Raw genomic sequence first — 21,507 nt, forward strand, 5'->3', positions numbered from 1 at the left:
CCCGTCTGTTCCCACAGGTCCTCCCAGCCCCTGGGGCTGTTGTTAGGCGTCAGGAGCCCTCACGTTCCCCTGGGGGCGAAACCCATTTTCTCAATTGCGGGGTGGAGGGAGATGGGAGGGGGGGAGAGGGAGAAACAGGAGGGGAAGCCGCCGAGGGGAGGCGGGGAGGGGGGCGGGAACATGGGGGGTGAGAAAAGCGTTTTCACTCTTTGTCACTCTTGAATTGGGGGCGGAGGGAAAAAACCACTAAGTGAAGCTATAAAAAGCCAAGGGGGCGGCGGCGGCGGCGGGAGCGCAGACGCGCGGAGCCGGAGACCGCGGGAGCGGAGCGCGGGACCGAGCGCCCGGAGCATCGCGGCGGCGTCCCTGGCGGCGCCCGGCTGCCGGCTGTGAACCTGGGGCGGACGCTCCGGGAAGCTGTGCGCGCGCGTGGCGGGACCTCGGCTGGCCTCAGACCTCGGGGGCTCGGTCTGGAGCGGTTCCTGATCTCCCAGGATAGCGCCGGCTGACGGTGCAAAGGCGGACTCCAGTAGGGGAGAAAAAAAGGGGAGAAAAGCAACGGAGGCCAACACTGAAGGGACTAGTGTAGACCTTCTGAGCGATCCGGAGCATTGGACCGCGGAGACCCGGGCGGGACCGCGGAGGTGCGGGGCTGAGTCTTCTGGCACCTCGGGTCACGCCTCCTTGGCGAGAAGGCGGGTCACCTTGGATTGCTTGCAGCTACTACAGAACTTCCTGCCCTGGTGGTGAAGTGGGTCTCGCCTGGGTCGCGCTAGCTCCTGGTTTGAGGCGTGGGACTGAGTTCGCAAGGTGCCGGGCCCCGCAGCCAAGAGGGGTTGGGGAACGGAGTCTCCGAGCCTCCGCGCCCCCAGTGAGTGGCCCGGTGTCGGGTCCTCCCTCCCCCGCATCAGGATCCCTCGGGCTTTGCGCCTCCCTCCCCGGGACCCCTCGCCCGGATATGGCCGCGTGGATGCGGGGCAAGGACTCCTCCCGCTGTCTGCTCCTACTGGCCGCGGTGCTGATGGTAGAGAGCTCACAGCTCGGCAGTTCGCGGGCCAAACTCAACTCCATCAAGTCCTCTCTGGGCGGGGAGACGCCTCTACAGGCCTCCAATCGATCTACGGGCACATACCAAGGACTGGCTTTCGGCGGCAGTAAGAAGGGCAAAAACCTGGGGCAGGTAGGAAAACACCCCAATGCGCTCTTCAACCAGGAGAGGGAGGGACCAGCGCGCTTGAGAAAGTCCTTTGCCTTGTGCACCTTGATCTTCCCAGTGCGCTCCCAGGTGTGGCGCGCGGGACAGGTGGGGAGGGGATCCCAGAGCAGATCTTCGAGGGTGGAGGAGGCCGGAGGAGCCCGGAGGCTGCTGCTGCTGCTGGAGGGCGTGGAGCGGGCGGGTTAGGGTGCGGTCTGGCCTTTGCATTGGGACGTGGGCACGTACAGAGATCTAGTGCCAACGGGTGGGGAGAGTGGCCAGAATGGTCCTTCTCCAAATGGAGCACAGCGATGCTGAGGATGATGTTAGTATCTAACACATAACAACTGGACGTGTTCTAAGAGTTTCACATATATTTCATCTTCACAACTCTATGCGCAAGGCGCGGTTACTGCCCCCATTCAGCACATGGAGAAATGGAAGCAAGGAGTAGCAGCTCTTTGCCCAAGGCATATGGCTAGTTGAAGTGGCCCCGCGAGCGGGATTCCAATCCCCAGAGTCTGCGCCTGGGTCCTGGACTCTTAATCATCCCCTTTTACAATCTGGAGGGGCGGAGTGCTTACCCCCTTTCACGTTCTTCTTTCCTCTCAAACACTTTGTCTCTGCAAAGAAGTAAGGTCCCAGACAGAAGGCTTCAATAGGCACACATTTCTCACGCCTGCAGAATTGTAAATAAATCACGCGGGAGGAAGCAAAATAAGGAAATGACAGTGACAGCATCCTTGGCGCGTCCGACCGGGTGCCAGCGATGTAGCAAGGAAAACCCCAGGGGCATTTTTTGCTAGAGGGAACTTTCCGTGGGCGTCTCTATGTCTCTGTCACACAGACAGATAGATTGACAGTCACATGTAAACAGTTACACAAACAGACGCACACAAAGACAGGAGCGCACACACTCGCAGTCCACACCAGCAGTGGTTGGCGCGCAGCGGCCAGGAGAGGGGGCCCTGTGGGCACTGGGAGCCAGGACAGCTCCTCCTTCTGCTCCTTTTGTAAGAAGCCAAAACCAAAAGCCAGTTTGCCAAACAGCACACGCACTTCGCACAACACAGCTGTCAACCCATGAAGGCAGCTCAGGGTCCCACATACCCGGGTTTCCTTGTTTCATCAAAGGAGCTCACTGCAGCCTCTCTGTGCGCTCTGAATGTCCTCCCTGCACCTTCACCCCAGCGCAAAGGTCAGGGTGAAGGGTGACAACTGGGGCCAGTCCTGGCTGACAGCCAGGGAAGTCTTGGCCCATGCTTGGCCTCCTCCTGCCCTCTCACGGGACAGCTTTGCTCTGTTTGCAGTTTCAGAAGGCTTCCTGGGCTTTGAAATGTCAAACATTTCAGCTCTCCTCTCCAAGGAATACAAGGTCTGCAACCACAGGATGTTTCTTAAGGTCTCAAGGGAAATAAACTATACATATGCATACACACTACACACATACATACCCTTTGCATATGATCACGTGTCACATATGTCCACACATACATGACTGCTATCCTTTTTCTCTTTCTTCAGAAACACCCTGGCATTTTCAATCAGAACGAACTTAACATATCCTTAGAAGTCCAGCATGAGATGGGGCAAAGGTTGTAAAGAAAAGATGCTCTCAGTTCAAATCAGCAGACATCTCTGAGGCAACTGACTTCAAATTCTACCTTATCAGCTGTTGAAAACAGATTGTTGTTTAGTTCAGCCAAGGACAGAGGAATGTACCCAATATTGTTTAGATTCCTTTTGATTCCAATCCACGCTCATTCAGTAGGTTTCTGTAGGGGACTTTCTGTATCCATCACCACTGAACCCCAACTCCCGATGTCCCTCAGTCAAATTGTCAGTTATGTCATCACTAGACATGGGGTTATACGGACTAGACTGAGGGATGCACCTCAGAACCCAGGTTTCCTTTATGTTTTGATAGTACGTTTATATATAAATATGCATAAAATGCCTGTTTATTTTCCTATATCTCCAAATATCTGTTGCTTAAACAGACTGCAACTCTATTTGAATGTCTTTATTAAACTAAAGGTTTATTTATTTTAAAAATGAGATGATTTTGGGGGGTTGAATTACTCATGTTCACTATAACTTAGTGGTACTACAGAATATATTTTATTATATTTATTTAACTGCGATATTATATCCTTAAAATTTGTCCTTAGGTTTTTAAGAGATTGAAACATATCAGAGATAATGGTAACATCAAATAAAACCCTGAACTGAATTGCTGGAAGATAGCTGGGAAATGGGAGGGTTGTCTTTTGTATATTCTGGAATCTCACTTGTTAGCGGGGGATGGCAAATGCATACTGTTGTAAAGAAACAAACAGAAAAATCTCTCTTCTTTGAAGTAGCAAGAAGATCCTTTGAATATTTATGAGTTTATTTATTTTCTAAATTCCATTAGTTATGTGGTCACCAAAATTCTTAATACTCTTATTTTTCAACAATGGAATGACAATTAGAAAAGACTATTCAAAAGGCAAGATGTCACTTCCTTTTACAAAGAAAAACTCTAGAATTGAAATGTAGCTAAGCTGAATTTTTATTCACCATAATAGAAAAATATGAATGGTTGAGAAGTTTGGAAGTATAGTGTCAAGTGGCCTAAATAATGTAGGGTCATCCTGAGGCCTGGTAAGTTCAATTCTCTCCCTTTCCTCCCATTCTTGACTGATGGATGCTGAAATATACGCATTTCAGAGATACAGGAATGAAGAGCTGTAGGATGCAATTTCAAGTAGGCTTATTAGGTACTTACTCTTTGGCCTTCTATTCTGTAGTGAAAATTGTCTACTTATTTGTGTGTTTTTTTTTCTGATGTACTTTCAGGATAGAGTCTCAATATAAAACATATATTGCCATTGCAGAGGAAACTATCCAAGACATTTCATAACTTATTAATCTACAAAAGAGAAAATGAGACTGAATGGGCCCCAAGGTTTTCTTGATTCACTGTAGCTTGTTTTCATATGAAGGAAACATTCTTACTTATAGGAATTCTACTTGTTATAGACCAGGTGGATTATTTGTAAATCACTCCTTAAAAATGTGCCTTTGAATTTCAGAAGCGAGTTGGAGGGCTGTCGGAGAAATCACAGTTTTCCAGAGGTGTTACAATTCTCATTCTTAGGTTTGCTTTCAAAGAAACAGCTATGAGCTATGATGGAAACTGACATAGAAAATTGAATGTACAAATATTCAGGGGATTGTAGAGAAGTAGTAAAAATGTTTTTACTGAATTATTCACATTCATGTGTTAATTTGACTTTGCATCTGCATCCATTGTTAATGAGTTTTAAGAGGGACTGTTTTGTTAGGACTGTTACTAATATATATGTGTGTCAATATTTATATACTTCAATTTCTAAAGAGACTATTGCAAATTTTCTAAATCAAATGTCATTTTAAACAAAATACTATCGTATGGCCAAATATATTCTAAATAAGTACACTGTTGCTTGACATCACCTATGGAATTTGAGATTTCAACTTTACAGGATATCTTAAGAACAAATTTAAAAAACCCGGCAATTTATGAAATCATTTTACCTTTGCAATACACAATGATTTTTTTTTGGGGGGGATGAAAATCCTTTTGGGTTTGGGTTTGTAATTGCTTCTTTTAGTCTTTACTCCTTGCTTTTTTTTTTTTTTTTTTTTTGACAAAAGATTAATTGATTTGAATGCCAGGCTATAGAATTTTAAAAAGTTATGAATAAAACTAAGGAAAAAATAATTACATTTTAAAGGTAGATCAGCTTCCTAACATGGGTCTCTAACAACAAGCTGAAACTGCTTTACTGTAAATTCAGATTCCATGATTTTCTAATATAACTTGGACCTTTGGAGGACAGTGGTTTGGATGAAGTTATGTTGTGAAAAAAGAATGTTTGAAATACATTGAAACAAAAGCTACAGGAAGTTGGTTAGAAAGCATTAATCTTTGTATACTGCATTTTCTTTAATAAAAATGGTGTATCTATTTGCATGTACAAACACGCATGAAAGTGCTTCCTGAAATAAACTACACGCTCTATTTTCTATGGGTCATCTCCTCATTTTCTGAAATTATCCATGATTTTTTTAACCCCAGCCCAACTTTCCCTCGCTGGAAAGTAAATATCTGCTATCTCCCGTGGACATCAATTGACACTAAACGAAATGAGGAATGCAAATCATTTTGAAATTTTCCAAAATTAAAAGATTTTGAACCAATCCACACTGAGGTTTCTTTCCTTTCACTGTGAATGATTGAGAATTGATGATAGTGGATACAGTGGAAGGTCACCTTATGAATAGCAAGAAAAGTATTTTAATGATAATCTAAGTATGAGCATCCATCATTTTATTTTTGCGCTAGACTAGAGAGCAAGGGACATGGTTACTTAAACTCACTCCAGCTGTGACTTGGACCCAACCATAAACTTCCTTAGTGCTTCCCTCTGACACAAACTCCTTCCCAGGATGTTTCAAATCTTGTATTTCTTAAAAGTAGAGAAAGCAATATAATAGAAAGGTAATTGATATATTGTGTTCTAGGAGAATATTACCACTTCCTTTTATTTACCCTGCACAATCATTTAAAATGTGCATTAAAATAATCTGTTAAATTATAGAGCCCTTTTATAATACTCAAATATTTACCATTTTCAACTCAGTCTCTTCTGAGTTAATTTCTTGGTATTGATGCGACATCGAAATAAATTACAATTTTATTTCTGTAACTCCCTGATGGCGCTTTAAAGTCATTTTACTTTATTATACCTCCAGCCACTTGTTCTCATGAAAAAAAAAAAAAAAAAAAAAGCAGGTAAAGCTAACTCCTAGATTTTATCTGATGACTAAATAGATTTAGTCAATTTTGTGTCTGCCTGTGTCTCTTAATGAGTCATTTAAAAATTTTTTTGAAAAAAAATTCATAATGATTAATAGATGGACTTCTGCATTGCATAGAATTGCTTTAAGGTTGCATAGAAAAATTAAATATGGAATGAAAAACAAAAAATATTATTGCTATGTAAGACAAGCAGAAGTTAATTTTCTATTCCTCTTACATCCACTCTTGCCAGGAACTAAAGAAGAACGACATATTTTTGTCTAATTGTTGGAATTTTTTAGGGCAAATATAAACCAGTCTCTCAAACAAAGAGATCAACTGATGTAAAATATGGGATTTTTTTCTAGAAACATGTGTCCACAGGAAGAAAAGTCACCATCCAAATATTTGAAATAGTGACTTTCCAATGGGTCTTTCATGCCAACAACTTTGGGTCACTGCCCACTTCTTTGGATTCAAATCAAGGCATGAAGGACAGGAGTATCACCAATATCTACTCAGAAGTCCTTAAGAAGAATTCATCTCATCGGTCCTGAGTTTTGTAGTGGTAAATGGAATCAGAGAAAACTTCACGGCAGAGGGATTTCAATATCTGATTTAAATTTCTTTGTATTTTAACTCAAATGATTCATCCTAAAAACAGGATTATTATTCCAACACTTGTTTCACAACCAAGGAATCTATACACAGGTTATATCTGAGGGGATCTTAATACTAGTTTAGAATTATTTATGTGCTCCAAATAATAAATCTAAAAATAACACCAGTGAAAAACAAAAGTAGTAGCTTAAAAAAAAGTTATTTATCTCTCTTCCATAGTCAAATAAAATAAACAAATGTATGTACATCAGATATATGTTAAAGTATGTTAGGGTCTAATTTAATTGATTGATTCTATTTATGCATTACATTTGGTATACAGAATAAATTTATATATTTTCATAATAATACAAAATTTTAACTTCCCCACCCTGTCTAAAACAAACAAATAAATTCAATTAGTGAATAAGTACACTAAGTGGTAAAATAAATCATAATCACAATTAGGGAAGTGACTTCTTTAAGTGGTAGACCTAATCAAATATTTTCTAAAAGATGTTAGTTCTCTATATTATGATTCATCATGTGGAATTATATATTCTTTTCTTCTGGGGACAGGAAGAAAAGAGTAATTTTCAGAATATTATTTCCTTAACCTGGCTTGCAAGTAGTCATAGCATACATTAGATTAGAGTAAGCGGTTCCATTTATTGATTATTTACTATGTACCAGCCACTGATCTAAATGCTTTATTTAAATTAACTCTTGCTTCTCTCAGCAGCTTTGAAGCAAGTCCTAGTATCATCCTTATTTTATAAGTGATGGAGTATTTTATAAATACTAAAACAATAATTCTCCTGAGGCACAGAGAGGTTATGCAATTTGTGCAAATCGCACAGCGTAAAGTGGAGAAAGCCAAAATAATGTCAGAGCCTGCCTACTCAACTACCAGGGTATGCTGCTATAATTTGCTAAGGCTATTCGGGACTTAAGAGGAACATGGGCCTTTATTTTATTCTTCCCTCTGTATCTTCTAATGACATGGGTATAAACTGTAGGTTCATTAAAAACCACAGCAAAACCCAAGCCCTCGGTTGCTGCCAACTGCTGCTACCGAGCAGCCAAAGTGTGTTAGCACTTCATGGTTACAAAGGCAGGCCCCAGACCCCTTCAGCATTTTCCTCTCTGCCTTTCCTTGCCTCCCTGCCAAGAATTCCTCACTGTCATCAAGGCAAGTACACCCCCCTTCCCGTTCCTTTCTTTACTCTGTCCGATAAATTATAGTGTTGCCCAAGTAGAAGATAATTTTGTTGGATAAACTATATTTCTCTTCTTTTCTCATGGCAACTAACGCACACCCCCTGTACCTATCTCCCTGCATCTGCGTGTCACCATGTGCCCACTGACAGTGGCAAGCTGAGGGCTTCTCTATGGTCTCCTTGCAGTGGCTTGAGGTTGGTTCAGCTGACATCCCACTAACCAGAAGGAAAAGCTGTCCAGGTTGAGAGCCTGCTTCTGCTTTCTCCCTACTTTGACCCACTTCAGTTTCCTAACAGGCTCTCCATTCCTGCTCACCGCACACTTGCTAATGTCTTTGAAAAGCCACGTAGTTCTGGTTCTTTTTATTTTTAAATCTGCAAAACAGGATAACAATACCATCAGCAGCCATAGTAATAATCACACTTCCTGGCTAAAGGGAGAAATAGGGAAGTGCACACGTAGTTATTGTGCTGAGTATCTTTATTACTGCCACCAGCACAGAAATAAGTAAGGCCAAGTGCTCGTGCACAAAATAGAAAGTGCCTGCTTATGCTTCCCCAGCAAGCTGGGAGGGGCAACCAAATTAATGCATGTCAGGCACATGAAGGAGAAGAATGAGCTCAATGACACACTAACTCCAGGAATTGTAAAACAGAACAAAACAGGACAACACACACAGACACACACAGACACACACACACACATGCGTGCTATAACATTTCTTGTATTGCATGTTAACACTAAGAGGGATATTAAGACATGTTGCAAAAACTAATTAATTGGTGAAACTACACAGAAGCAAGGGTACACCTGATATTGAAAATATAATCACGATAAGTGGAGGTGCTGACAACCACTGCAATATTAGCCATTTTTATTAAAAATATATATTTATTGATTTCAAAGAAGAAGGGAGAGGGAAAGAGAGATAGAAACAATTTTCTCAATAATGAGAATCATTGATCGGCTGCCTCCTGCACAGCCCACGCTGGGGATGAGCTGCAACCCAGGCACGTACCCTGACCGGGAATCCAACAGTGACCTCCTGGCTCATAGGTCGATGCTCAACAACTGAGCCATGCCGGCCAGGCGCAATATTAGTCATTTAAGCACGGGAACCATAACAATGGAAGAACATGCTAGAATCCACTGCCAACAACATTAATTTGATACTCTCCAAAGTCAGATAGCCTCTGCAAGGGCGAGCTTCTCCGTGCTCTGTGCACAGAGCCGGGAGCCCAGCGAGCTTGCTGAGGAGGGGGAAGGTTTACGACCCTCTTTGAGTGTAACTCTCCTGCTAACAGGACTCGGAAATTCAGACTCGTCATTCCAACATCACACTCTTTACTTTCTTTTCTTTTGGTTTGTTTTATTTGAATTTTTTATGATTCAGGTAACGTGGAAATATTTTCACAATGTGAAATTGAGAGTGAAAGTCATCTCCTTGAAGTGTATGATACATTCAGCATGTTGGAAACAAACCTTTTGCCATTAAGTATCTAATAATGAACTAAAAAGAGTCACCCAAATGTGGGGAAGGGGGAAAAGCTGTCATTTCAAACGGATCAAAAGGACAGCGAACGTTCAGATAAGAGTCTTCATTTGCTCATTTTAGCTTTTACTTCATCTTAATCCTTTGAAATTTGGCTCAAAAGGCGTTTTGTTCATTAGTCCCTGGAAATCTGAAGCTTTTTTTTCCAGTAAACACCCTCTGTACTTTGTAAACTGTTGTCTATCCTTTATTCCTTACCCATCCCTTTGCTTTTGTAATATTGCATATTTCCCTTTTCCTCTCTGGCTCATTCCTCTTTATTGCTTTTCACTGATTGCTCTACAACCTACTACTCATGGACAGGGGCATTTTCCACATTCTCTCCTCAGACCCCTTTTCTTTTCTGTTCCATTTTCTTTCTTTGTTAATAGTATTTCCTTCTTTTGAAATCATGTCACATATGCAGATCTCTACCTTTGGCTTGATTAAACTCCTGCTGCGTTTTTGCCTGCGCAACTCTTTTGGAAGTTTTTCCAGAAACAATCATACAAAAGTTTTTCATATAAATTAAACCTTTTATCTCTAACTTCAAACTGTCAGTAATCACGCAACCAAGTCTTTAGTATTTCTCTAATTTACAGGATTCCTTCATTAATTTTTATCTATTTTGCTGATTTATTGTCATCCCAAATGCCATTGCTTTGACTAAAATCATTATCATTTCTGATAGACTATTACACTATTGTAACAGTTTAGTACTTTTTCAAACTATATTTCACACAACATCCAATGTGAGCTTTCTAAAGTAAAAATCTTCATTTATATACATTTCTAGAGTATGAAATAAAAAATTCTCAATATTCCCCACAATTATCTTGTTTCTTTCTACTCTACCCTCGGGGCTACACAATCGGTGAGTGCAAAGTGGAGATGTAAAGTCAAGCAGTTCTACTTGAATATATGTCCTCAGTCACCACACTATGCTGCCCCTCAGATAAATTGGATGCCAGAGAAACCAGCTGGAGACTAGCTATTGGTATGTTTCTGAATTCATATGTGATTAAATTGTTCAGATAAGTCAGTCAACCTGCTCATTGCTTACTTACTTCTTAGGTATATTAGATGCTGTGATCACAGTAAAAATATTATTAGACATATGCTAGGTCCTTGTTCCGTGTAGCTATAACAGCAACTGTAACCTTCTTGTGGAATCAAGTTAGAATTTTAATGTTGAAAGACAAACCTAAAAATTGTCCAGTTCATGCCTCTTTTTCTAATATCACATTAGAAATAGCAATTTAATGAGTTTTCCTTTTTATAATAACTTCTAAGGACGGACTCTTATATTGCTTGTATCTCTTAGTTAGCTAGTCATCTTAACTTTAATTATGATAAGAATGAGAACATTCTGTTTTCTGCTGTAAGTGAAGCAGGAATATAACAAAGCAGGATATCAATCTCTCTATAAAAAAACATCAGTATTAAGAAAATATGTGATCTAGTTATTATTTTTCATCCTTCATGGGTAAGACTCTGGTTCCCTCTGTGGAAAGTCAGCTTAACTGAAAGAGTAAGATCATCTCCATAAACAGTCAGGAAAAGGTCTATTCACCCCAGACGTTATGCTGATAATATAAAGAGGCACTGCCTGCCTTTTCTTTTCCAAATATTTAAGAAGAAATTAATGTTTTCCTTTGTAAAAGACCCAATGATCCCTGAGGAAGCCTGCTCTTAATTTCATCATTTACAACACACTAAATTAGTGGGAAGAGATAGACTTACAAGGAATTAGAAGTAAGGTAAGAAATTACAAAATTGCACTAGGAGGAAGGTAGGAGTCTAGTGACCTCAGGATGGATTGGTAGAGGGGATGTGTTAAAGTTCTTACTACATATAGAGTGTATAGATAGAATATATGCTAGCATATATCAAAGAAAGAAATTTGAAAAAAATGCAAGATCAAAATGATGCTACAGATTTTTTTTTAAATAAATGCACTCTAACATTATTTTTCAAAATTAGTCATTATAGACAAGCCATTCCTTTGATATTGTCATTTAGACTTTTTTTGAAACTAATTTTAGAAGTCATATATATGTTTATTTATTTGGTACTATAACCTTATGACCATAAACAAAATTATACATATTGATTAATATCCACATTCAAAAATTAGCTCTGAGTGATTTTGAGCTGTTCCCATACACCAAATATCCCACAGAAGGTGAGCTTGTAAGAAAGAGAAAGAAAGAAAGAAAGAAAGAAAGAAAGAAAGAAAGAAAGAAAGAAAGAAGAAAAAGAAAAAAAAGAGGTGTATTTCTTGAAACAATTCCAAAAAGTTCCAAAGACTTTCTCAGCTATGAAATCAGTACTGAGGTTATAATTATAAACCCTTCAATGCGAATGAGCACTTTAAGATGGAAAACCCTCAGCTGGGTTTATAGTCTTAATTTAAAAAAAAATGTATGTAATATTGTTTTGTAATGAGGTCTTCTCCATTAGAGGAACCTGGTCAAGATTTATGTAATATGGTTACTATTTCTCAGAGAATCATGGTGTTCATGAAGCAATTAATAAGAGCAAGCAAGCAGTAAGTTCCCCACCCCAAACCCACTCTTTTCCTGAAAGAAGAGGCAGGAACAAATTACACCCAGTATAATTCCATAGAGACCAGTTTGGTTACACATTTTTTCAAGTGCCACTTATTAGATAAATGCATGAGTTGAGGCAAAAGAAAAAAAAGTCTGTGGAAGGTTATTATTTTTAATGCAAACATATCCAATTAAAAGTTCAGAGGAAAAAGCCAAACTGCTTAACTCAGTAAAAATGTTTTTGCAATTGTTCAAATTAATACAATGCTTCCAAAATGCTCTTTGGAAATTCTTATAAATTTCCCTGCTTGCCTATTTGCCCTGCTGCTATCTTCCAACACTCTTCAGAAGGAAATAGCTTTTTAACAAGAAAAATCTTGAAATTACATTTCCAAGGGGTCTTGGCCACACCAGCTGCAACACATTGTAACTGAATTTCAGTCTCTATGGGTTCTCATTGTTATGTGCAAGTGACCAGCACTCAGGTCTTATGCCCCAGTCCTCCCTGTGGTTGATTCCATAGTGGATTGGAGTGTGTGCTGTGACATCTTGCTAGAAAATACAAACGTTCAACACACAAAGAAACAATTTATATTTGATGGCCTGGTACTTAAAAATTAAGTGCCAAAAATATAATTCTGTTCTTATTAAACATCAGTAAAGAAGAGTTTAGCCCATTCTCACCGGTGATTCTGTTTTTTTAAGAAGTCCACTTCTGGGAGAGTCAGAGACTAACCGGAAAGAATGCTCTGATGGTTGAGACCAGAATGTTCTGAAATGTCAAGTTTTAAAATACCTCAGGGTACCAAGGCAGAGTGGGCAAAGCAACAGACAAATTAATAATTTTGAATCCATGCTATCAGATTTAAGAATTATAAACCCAATGAAGATCTCATAGCAATTATAATGAGATTTAATATAAGGATTTGAAGGAGTGATACTCTGCAGCTAATATGTATGGAAAGGAGAGGAAGAGCACAACTGATAGCTACTGGTGATTACACATAAAATCAAGCAGGACAAATAGGCCAACTTCCAAATCATAGCCATTGCCCATTCATGGATGCTGCAGTCTGATCCTGAAAGTGGTATCACTATACATTTTCAGTACATTCCAAGCAATAACTTACAGCCAACATTAGTGTGATAGGATATTGAACTATCATAGTATCTTGCTTCTAAAAGATAGGGCAAGTGACAGTTTTTCAGAGCCTACTTTATGTCAAGAACTCTGTGTTATTTCACTTAATCTTCTCAATACCTATGAGTTTCTATCATGTGCAGAGCACCATGAATGTTTGAGGGAAGTCGTTAGTCAAGAAGGAAGATGCTAGAAAAGTGACCACATACCAGTACATTCTGAGCTAGCTCAGCATTTGGTATCTGGTACTCCCATGATGGCTCAGCTTCAAACTGAGTTATTTGATTACAGTTTTATATTGAATAGTTTTGCCTTCCTGAGTTAAATGAGTGACCACTTGATTTTTTTAAATTAGTGAAAGTGAATGAAATTCATATGGCCATCGGGTCATTGGGACATCGTACAAATGGCCAATAGATATTTATATGAAAATATGCTGTACAACATTAATCATTAGGAATGTGCAAATCAAAACCACAGTGAGACATCACCCCACTCCTCAAAAAGACAAGAAATAACAAGTGCTAATGAGGCTGTGGACAAAAGGGAACCTTTGTATATTGTTGGTGGGAATATAAATTGGCACAGCCACTGTGGTAAACAGTATCGAGGTTCCTCAAAAAATGGAGAATAGAACTAGCATATGATCCAACAATTCAACTTCTGGATATGTATTCAAATAAGATAAAAACACTACTTTAAAAGATATATTGCACCCTTATTGCAGTAAATACAACAGCCAAGATATGAAAATAATCTGAGTGTTCACCAATGACTGAAAGATAAAGAAGTTGTGAGATATATATTATTCAGTCATAAACAAGAATGATATGTTGCCATTTGCAACAACATAGATATACCTCTATGACATTATGCTAAATGAGAAAAGTCAGATAGAAAAACAAATATCATATGATCTCTCTTATATGTAGAATCTTAAAAAAATACAAATAAACAGACAAACTAAAAGCTTGTAGATACAGAGAAAAAATTGGTGGTTGCCAAAAACAGAGGGTGGAGGGGAAGAATAAAAAGAATTTGTTTTAAATTAAAAGAACTAAAATGGAGAGATAGCACCAAAACTGAAGAGTGACACAACCCTTATGCAATTAGTTTAGAAAACATGTCTGAATATTTTTTTATGTACTTCATTTCTTGTACAAGATATTTTTAATTACACAGAGACAGACGAGCATGTTTTACTGGAGCAGGCCTTGTATGAATTGAGAAAAAAAAATGATCAACGGCATTTAATCTGAATTGTGAATAATTTCTCAAGTCTGTTAACATACTTGAATTAATTAAGATTATGAGTCTTGGTTCAAGTGAATTAAGATGAATATTCTAATCTTGGTCAATTGGGATCTATGGCATGTTATTTTTCAGGTCATGTTATATTATAGCTAGTGCATTTTCAGGATAATAATGCAACAATATGTATATTATAAAAATCTAAGTTGTCTTTCCATTTTCTTCCCAATATAAAAAAGTGAATAAAATTATTTTCCCCATATTGGGGGTTTATTTTATTTTATTTTATTTTATTTTATTTTATTTTATTTTATTATAGGAGTTTAAGGACTTCATAGAACTGTGTTTGTATACTAGAAACATTATTGAAGTACTTGTCTTCTCATGTCTGATGAAGAAACCAAAATTGCCGTAATATTCAATGGGATTAGCTACCATTCCCTATTAAAGGAAAAAATAAAAGTATCTGATCATTACTAAAAGGCAGCATTGCTAAACAAGCACTTAAAGGTAGTTTGTGGGAAGTTTAGCCCCCAAAATTGCAAAGAAGTAATTACTAGTTTATTCTCTTCTAGATGTCAGTTTTAGTGCAGGGAGAAAAAGATAGCTAATACTAATTGTTCAATAGCTTCTGGATTGTTTACCATGTTTACTCTGATCAGAACTCCATAAATTATTAGGGAGCCATGGTGTGGGCCAAATGTCTCATTGTGTTTTAGGAAGACTAAGGAAGAGAGGTATTCCCTTGTTGGTCTGATAATTGCAAACCCAGCGGCAGGAACATAGAGCATTTTTGGAATGTGCACATGCTTAACACCTGGAATTTTCTGAGAGTTATAGTCATACTTCATCAGTCACCAGAATGAAAAGCCAAATGCCGATCTGAAGGAGGACTTCTGAGCAATTCTCCTGGAGCTAGCAATATACCCTACTTGTCATCTCTCAAACATAAGCTTTTAATCCCCTCTTCCGAAAATTGTTTATTTTAAAATATGAGAAAGGCTAAGGATGTCACAGCTGAGCTGTGAACTTTCTCTTTAAAGAATCCCATTCTTCAAACCCATCTTCAGCAAAGAAACTGGCACTTCATGTGCTGAGCAGATGGTGTCCTGCAGAACTGGCCAGCCCACATGTGCAGCTGGGCCTATCTGGCACACAGGTGTCCTGATTTGGACCTTCTTGAAATTCTGACACCACACTTTCCTCCACTGGGGAGTGTGACTTGGCTATGCTCCTTATTTCCAGTGACAACAAATATACTGGCCTAACAACAGCTCCGGCTAAGGTGGTAACATAACCCTCTAACTCACATTTACATCAGACCCAGAGCATAGGGTTTGTCCTAAGTGTCTGGGCCACCTTTTTGATTTTGATTTCCTCTTTTATATAATCTTTTGTCATTCATGCCTCCTCACTTCACCTGCCTGAATTGTGGGTACTTTTCAGAAGAGTGAGAAAGGCCCTCGGATGGAGAAAGTGCTTCTGCCACCAACAACAAAGATCAAAACGAAACATGAAGTGGGTAGCCTTTCTAATCACTGGCAAATAATTGGACAACCACGTTTAAACCCTTAACCTCCAAGGATTTAAAAATTGGGAAAACTAGACCAATTCATTCAACTTTCATAGCATTTGACAAAAACTACTGTAAAAGTAGGAGATTTCACATGTAGGCAGCAAAGAGGAAATTCAGTTGCTGCTGCTTCCGCATAATCGTTTACATAATCATTTCAGGCTCACCAAAAATATTTCTCAGAGCAGAGCCCAGATGTTTTGAAGTTTTGTTTTTTTTAAGAAAACAATATTTAAAATTTTCCCATTCTTTCCTATCTTAGTAATAGCTGCCTCTAACAACTGCTTAAAATGAAATACGGCTAGGTAGGAAAAACATTAGTGGAAATAATGAGAGAAGTAGATGGTCTTACAATTTAGAGTTTTAGATTGTGTTCTTGTCCCATCTCTGATTTTCTCTCTTTCACATCATGATTTTGAAAATTGTGTCTCATCTATTAAAAGCTAGTCATCCTCACTTAATTGTTCTCTACAAAATTGATTGGCTTTGCCTTTAGACAAAGAGACATAAATTACTCAGCTCAAGGGGAAACTGCAAGTTTTTACCCAGAAGAGATTTTATTCTACTGTGTTAAGAATTTATTCCCTATAATGATGAGTTTGATATTGATTCTGGACTACATTACGAAGTAGATTATAAAATTAAGTACTGAGGGAAATAGATATAACCAGGAAATAACACATGTTTTCTTAGAATAAATCATGACATACTAATAGTATTATTTCTTGAGCAAAGAAACTGGTCTGGTATCAATATGATGTTAATCCTTGACATCTGTAGCTACTCCCTTTGTGATTTAATGGTCTTGTAGCTTTAAATGCCACTATAAGCGAATGGCTCCCCTATTTATTTACACCTTAAGGCAAAACCTCTTCCTTGAACTTCAAAATGATATATTCAAGTGCCAACCTAACATTTCCACTAATAGATATTTCTGATTGACCATATCGACATCCCATATTTCCCCATTTCCAGACATGCTGCCACAAGGATTTCTTTATCTCATTTGATGATTAATCAATTTTTCCAATTGCTCAACCACAGCCTTGGATTCATTTATAACGTTTTTTCTTCCCTCACATTCACATTCAGCCCTTCAGTAAAGCCCTTTAGCCATATCTTTCAAACATACAGACCAAAACAGGCATCTCTACAAAGGTATGAGGTAATAGTAGCTCACAGGAAAATGACTTAGGAATTTAAATAAGACTGAACAAGATATGAATAGGGCAGAGAAGTCCTTCCTAAGAAAACAACTTCAAACAAATATGAGAAACATACGTATTTTATAGTCTAAGAGGTGTTTATCTGTATACATTTAGACCATTAAAAAAGTAGTATTCTGGGAACCAATTCAATCATCAAGTCTGCTATTGCCAGGGCAGGAAAATTTACTCAAGTGTCATACACTATAAAAACAAAAACGCTTTGTAAGTCCTGTTCTTTGTCACTAAGCTGGATTCCTCAGTCATTTTCTTTAGTGACTAAATAACATCAAAATCCATATATTAGCTTATTAGTTGTGTTTTCTTGATACCTTCCAAATGTTGTGTTTTTTTTTTTTTTTTTTTTTTTTTTTTTTTTTTTTAGTTTAGTTTAGTTTTATTTTTAGTTTTTCTCTGTTATGGTGCACTTATAACTAGCAGTGGATGCTAAGCAGATAAGGAGAATGGTTTTTAGATGGACTATGACATTCTCTAATGGTCTTATGTAGTTATGTCTTAATACTGAGATGTGATAGCTCCTCAAACCAGACTTTCAAAAAACTTTCCTCTAATTTGACTTTTTGGAAAGGCAAGCTTTATATAATGTTTAGGGTTAGTAGAAATGTTATTACATAAGAGGTATTATGATATTGCTATCACACCATTAATTAAAGTCCTAATTTTTACCATGAGTATTAACTTTTTATGTTTTAATGTTACTCATATAACCAATATAATCTATCAGTCACACTGGTACAGAGATATTTGAGGCAAATTCTATTTCATTTTAGCAATTCAAAGTATCTCCATTGGCCAAAATTTCAGGTTATTTTCTAATCCCATTTATAGGACTTAGTATTTCTGTCTCAAGAGAGACAAAAAATACAAACCTATATTAGTTGATACTGTGATACTGACAAATTAACCAATGAAGTAGACTAGAAAACTTAGATATAGATTGGAGATAGATCACTAAAAGAAAAAGGACTATTTAAAAACTTACGCTGGAAATATTGAGTATTCACATAGAAAAAATTGATATTGTAATAAAACCAGCCAGGCTCAGTGATTGTTTACCTATGAACTTGGAGGTCACTGTTTCTATTCTCCATCAGATTGCCTAGGTTGTGGGCTCTATCCCCAGTGTGGGGGGTGTGGGAGGCCACCGATCAATGATTCTCTCTCATCATTGATGTTTCTATTTCTCTCTCTCTCCCTTCCTCTTTGAAATCAATAAAAAATGTAAATCAATTCCAAATGGATCAAGTCTTATAACGAAAAAGAAAAATATAAAATGTATAGTAAATATCTTTAAAGCCCTGGATAAGAAGGATATTTTTGTTGTGTTAATCCTCACTTGAGTATATTTTTCCATTAATTTTTAGAGATCGTGGAAGGGAAGGGGAGAGACAAGAGAGAGAAACATCAATGTGAGAGGGACACATTTGTTGCCTCTTGCACGGACCCAACTAGGACCTGGGATGGAGTCTGCAACTGTGGCACATGCCTATGATCTGAGTCAAACCCAGGACCCTTCAGTCAGTGAGATGCTCTATCCACTGATCCTGACCAGCTAGGGCAAAAAGGAATTTTGAAGCAAGGCACCAATAAGAATACTGGTCTACCCAATGACACTATAAAGAAAGTAGAAAACAGTCCGCTGACTGGGAGATGCATGAGCACATGTAGCCATCCCAAATCTGTGTGACTACAGATTATTGTCCAAAATATTTAAAAATTTCCTGGGAATTAAAAGGGAGGTAATCTAGTAAAAATGGGAAAAACACATGAACATGCATTTGACAGAAGAGTAACAAACTGGCCAATGTATATTTGAATAGAGTCTTATTCGTAGTAAAAAGAATGTAAATTAAGATACTGACCTTTCATTGTATGTACATTGGATGATTAAAAATTAAGAAATTGATAACACCAAGTGTATAAGAGGACATGTAGAACCTTAATATATTGTTCATTGGAATATAATTCTTAATACCACTGGAAAAATATCTTGCAATTCTGAACATTCACATATTCTATGGCCTAGCAATTCTGCACCTATGAATATAACTCAGAAAAACGTTTGCTCATGTGTGCCAGAAGATATGTGTAAAAAGTACTATACCAGCACTGTTGGTAATATAAAAAACAACATTGTTGACAAGAGAATGCATATATTAATTATAGTAGACTAACACAATGGAGAGTTACAGAGCAATGGAAATAAATATATGAACTATAGCTAGAAGTGAGCATGAACGAAGCTTTGAAATGTAATGGTTAGTGGAAGAAAGAAAAAATATATAAATCATATTGAGGATAGTGTTAATGTTGGAGGGAGTTAGAGAGTTACCCTACAGGAGGTCTACTAAATAGAGGAAAGTTATTAATATTGTTGTAGTTTTTGGATCAGATGGTGGGTTCACAGTTGTGCTTGATTACTTAAAAATATTTAAATATATGTTACATGTACCAAACATATTTTAATATTTTTAGAAATAAAAAAAATTAAAGGGAATATTTGAGAATCTTTGTGTAAGTTAGGGATCTTCCATTCATGTGGGATAACTGGAGATGAGAGCCAAGAGAGACTTACATATCTGAACATAACTTCAGGAAAGTGTTATCACTTTAAAAGTAATTTTTAGTGGTCATATGTTTACAACAGTAACAGGGAGAGTTGTGTAAAAGTGGGAACCAGGCTTTAAGGAATGTAATTAAAACCTTTTTCAGTAACATCTTTTATTTTATTTATTTATTTTATTTACCCAAGAGAATGGCTGAAAAACAAGTGGTTATTCACACTTAGTAGTTAACAAATATTTTCTCAGCATGAACAAAGTGAACCTGTTACTTCAAGGAAAACATTTCCTATTTGTTGCCATGATAAGATTTGAGCTTTCACAGTCTGTATAATTCTATGAACAATATTTTTTAAATAGTCAATGGATGATGTTGCAAATTTATAATGCAAAGTAGATCAAAGGATTTTAATGTAATAGAGTATGAAAGATTCATTGATATGGTTTCAAATTTCATATGGCAACTAATCTTTAAGAAACTACCATTTGTCAAGTTTTGGTATAGTAAAATACCAAACAGAAAAATATTCACAATTTATATGAAAAAGCTATTAAAATACTCCTCCCCTTTGAAACTGCATGTCTTTGTGAAGCCAGATTTTCTTTATCTATTTCAACCAAAATAACATACTGCAAGAAATCAAGTGCAGAAACAGTTAAGAGAATCTAATTGTCTTCTACTAAGTCAGATATTAAAGAGATTTTTAAAAATATAAAATAATGCCATACTTCTCACTACATTTTTCTTCTTCTTTTTAGTTATTTTTCACAAACATATAATGGAGTTATTGTTATTTTTAAATAAACTCATAAATATTACTATTTTTGTTTTAAATTCTAATAAGGTCACTAAGGATAGGTATAACAAACATAAATAAAAGCTTTTTGGTGCACTCAATCATTTTTAAGATTCTAACAGGCTCCTTAGACTCAACTCTGAGAACAACTTTATTTTTTTTAAAGAATATTTTATTGCTTTTTAGAGAGAGAGAGAGAGAGAGAGAGAGAGAGAGAGAGAGAGAGAGAAACGAGTAACATCCATGTGAAAGCATAACATCACTGCCTTCTGCACGCCCCCCTCCCCCCCGGGGATAGATCCTACAACCTGGGCACCTATCCTACAACCTGGGTACATGCCCTGACCAGGAATTAAACCAGCAACCTCTTGGTGCTATGGAATACACCTAACCAACTGAGCCACACTGACCAGGGCTGAGAACAACTTTCTTATGCCAATTAATGGTCTTTTTCTTCCAGCGCTTAGGAGCAAAGTAAATAAAAAAGTTCCAAGAATTCCAGAACTTACTAGGAGAAGTAGGGAGTCAACTTGATCCATTCATTTTAGTTTAATGGTCTAGTTTCTCAGACATAAAGCCTCTTACTATGGATGAATCCCATATTTTTCTCTTAACCAATATGCTGTACACTGAGAACCTTCTATGCAATAAGTATCTTTCTAGAACTGCGATAGAGAGAAAAGACAAATGCCCCTATCTTCTCTTAGAAAAGATACGTAAATTAAATATTGGATTTAAATTTATTTATAACAGTGAAAGATTGTGTGAAAGCACTGAAGTGTATTTAGTAGATTATTTCAATGTAGAAATTAGAAATAAAAGTATTATCTTTCTTTATTGCCTGCCCACTCCCCTGTTTAGCTGTCTTAATAAAGGGTTTACCTATCATTTTAAAGGAAAGCATTGGATGTTTTATAGTTTAAGTTGATGGGTCTTTTTAAAAAAACAACATATTTTTATTGATTTCAGAGAGAAGAAGGGGGAGGGAGAGAGAGAGAAATAGCAATGATGACAGAGAATCATTGATCGGC

The 21,507-nt window shown here is 37.6% G+C and overlaps 1 protein-coding gene across 1 annotated transcript in view; it reads left to right on the forward strand.

Annotated features, from left to right (window-relative positions):
• Nucleotides 1–281: 281 nt before the first annotated feature.
• The window catches only part of DKK2 (dickkopf WNT signaling pathway inhibitor 2), a 103,823-nt gene continuing 82,597 nt past the window's right edge, over nt 282–21,507 (forward strand). Inside the window, exon 1 of the mRNA XM_036343955.1 lies at nt 282–1,180. Coding sequence (XP_036199848.1) covers nt 959–1,180 — 222 coding nt within the window. The 5' untranslated portion in view covers nt 282–958. The remainder of the gene's footprint in view (nt 1,181–21,507) is intronic.

The sequence above is a fragment of the Myotis myotis genome, unplaced genomic scaffold (assembly GCF_014108235.1).
Source record: "Myotis myotis isolate mMyoMyo1 unplaced genomic scaffold, mMyoMyo1.p scaffold_m19_p_1, whole genome shotgun sequence".
In the NCBI taxonomy this organism is placed as follows: Eukaryota; Metazoa; Chordata; class Mammalia; order Chiroptera; family Vespertilionidae; genus Myotis; species Myotis myotis.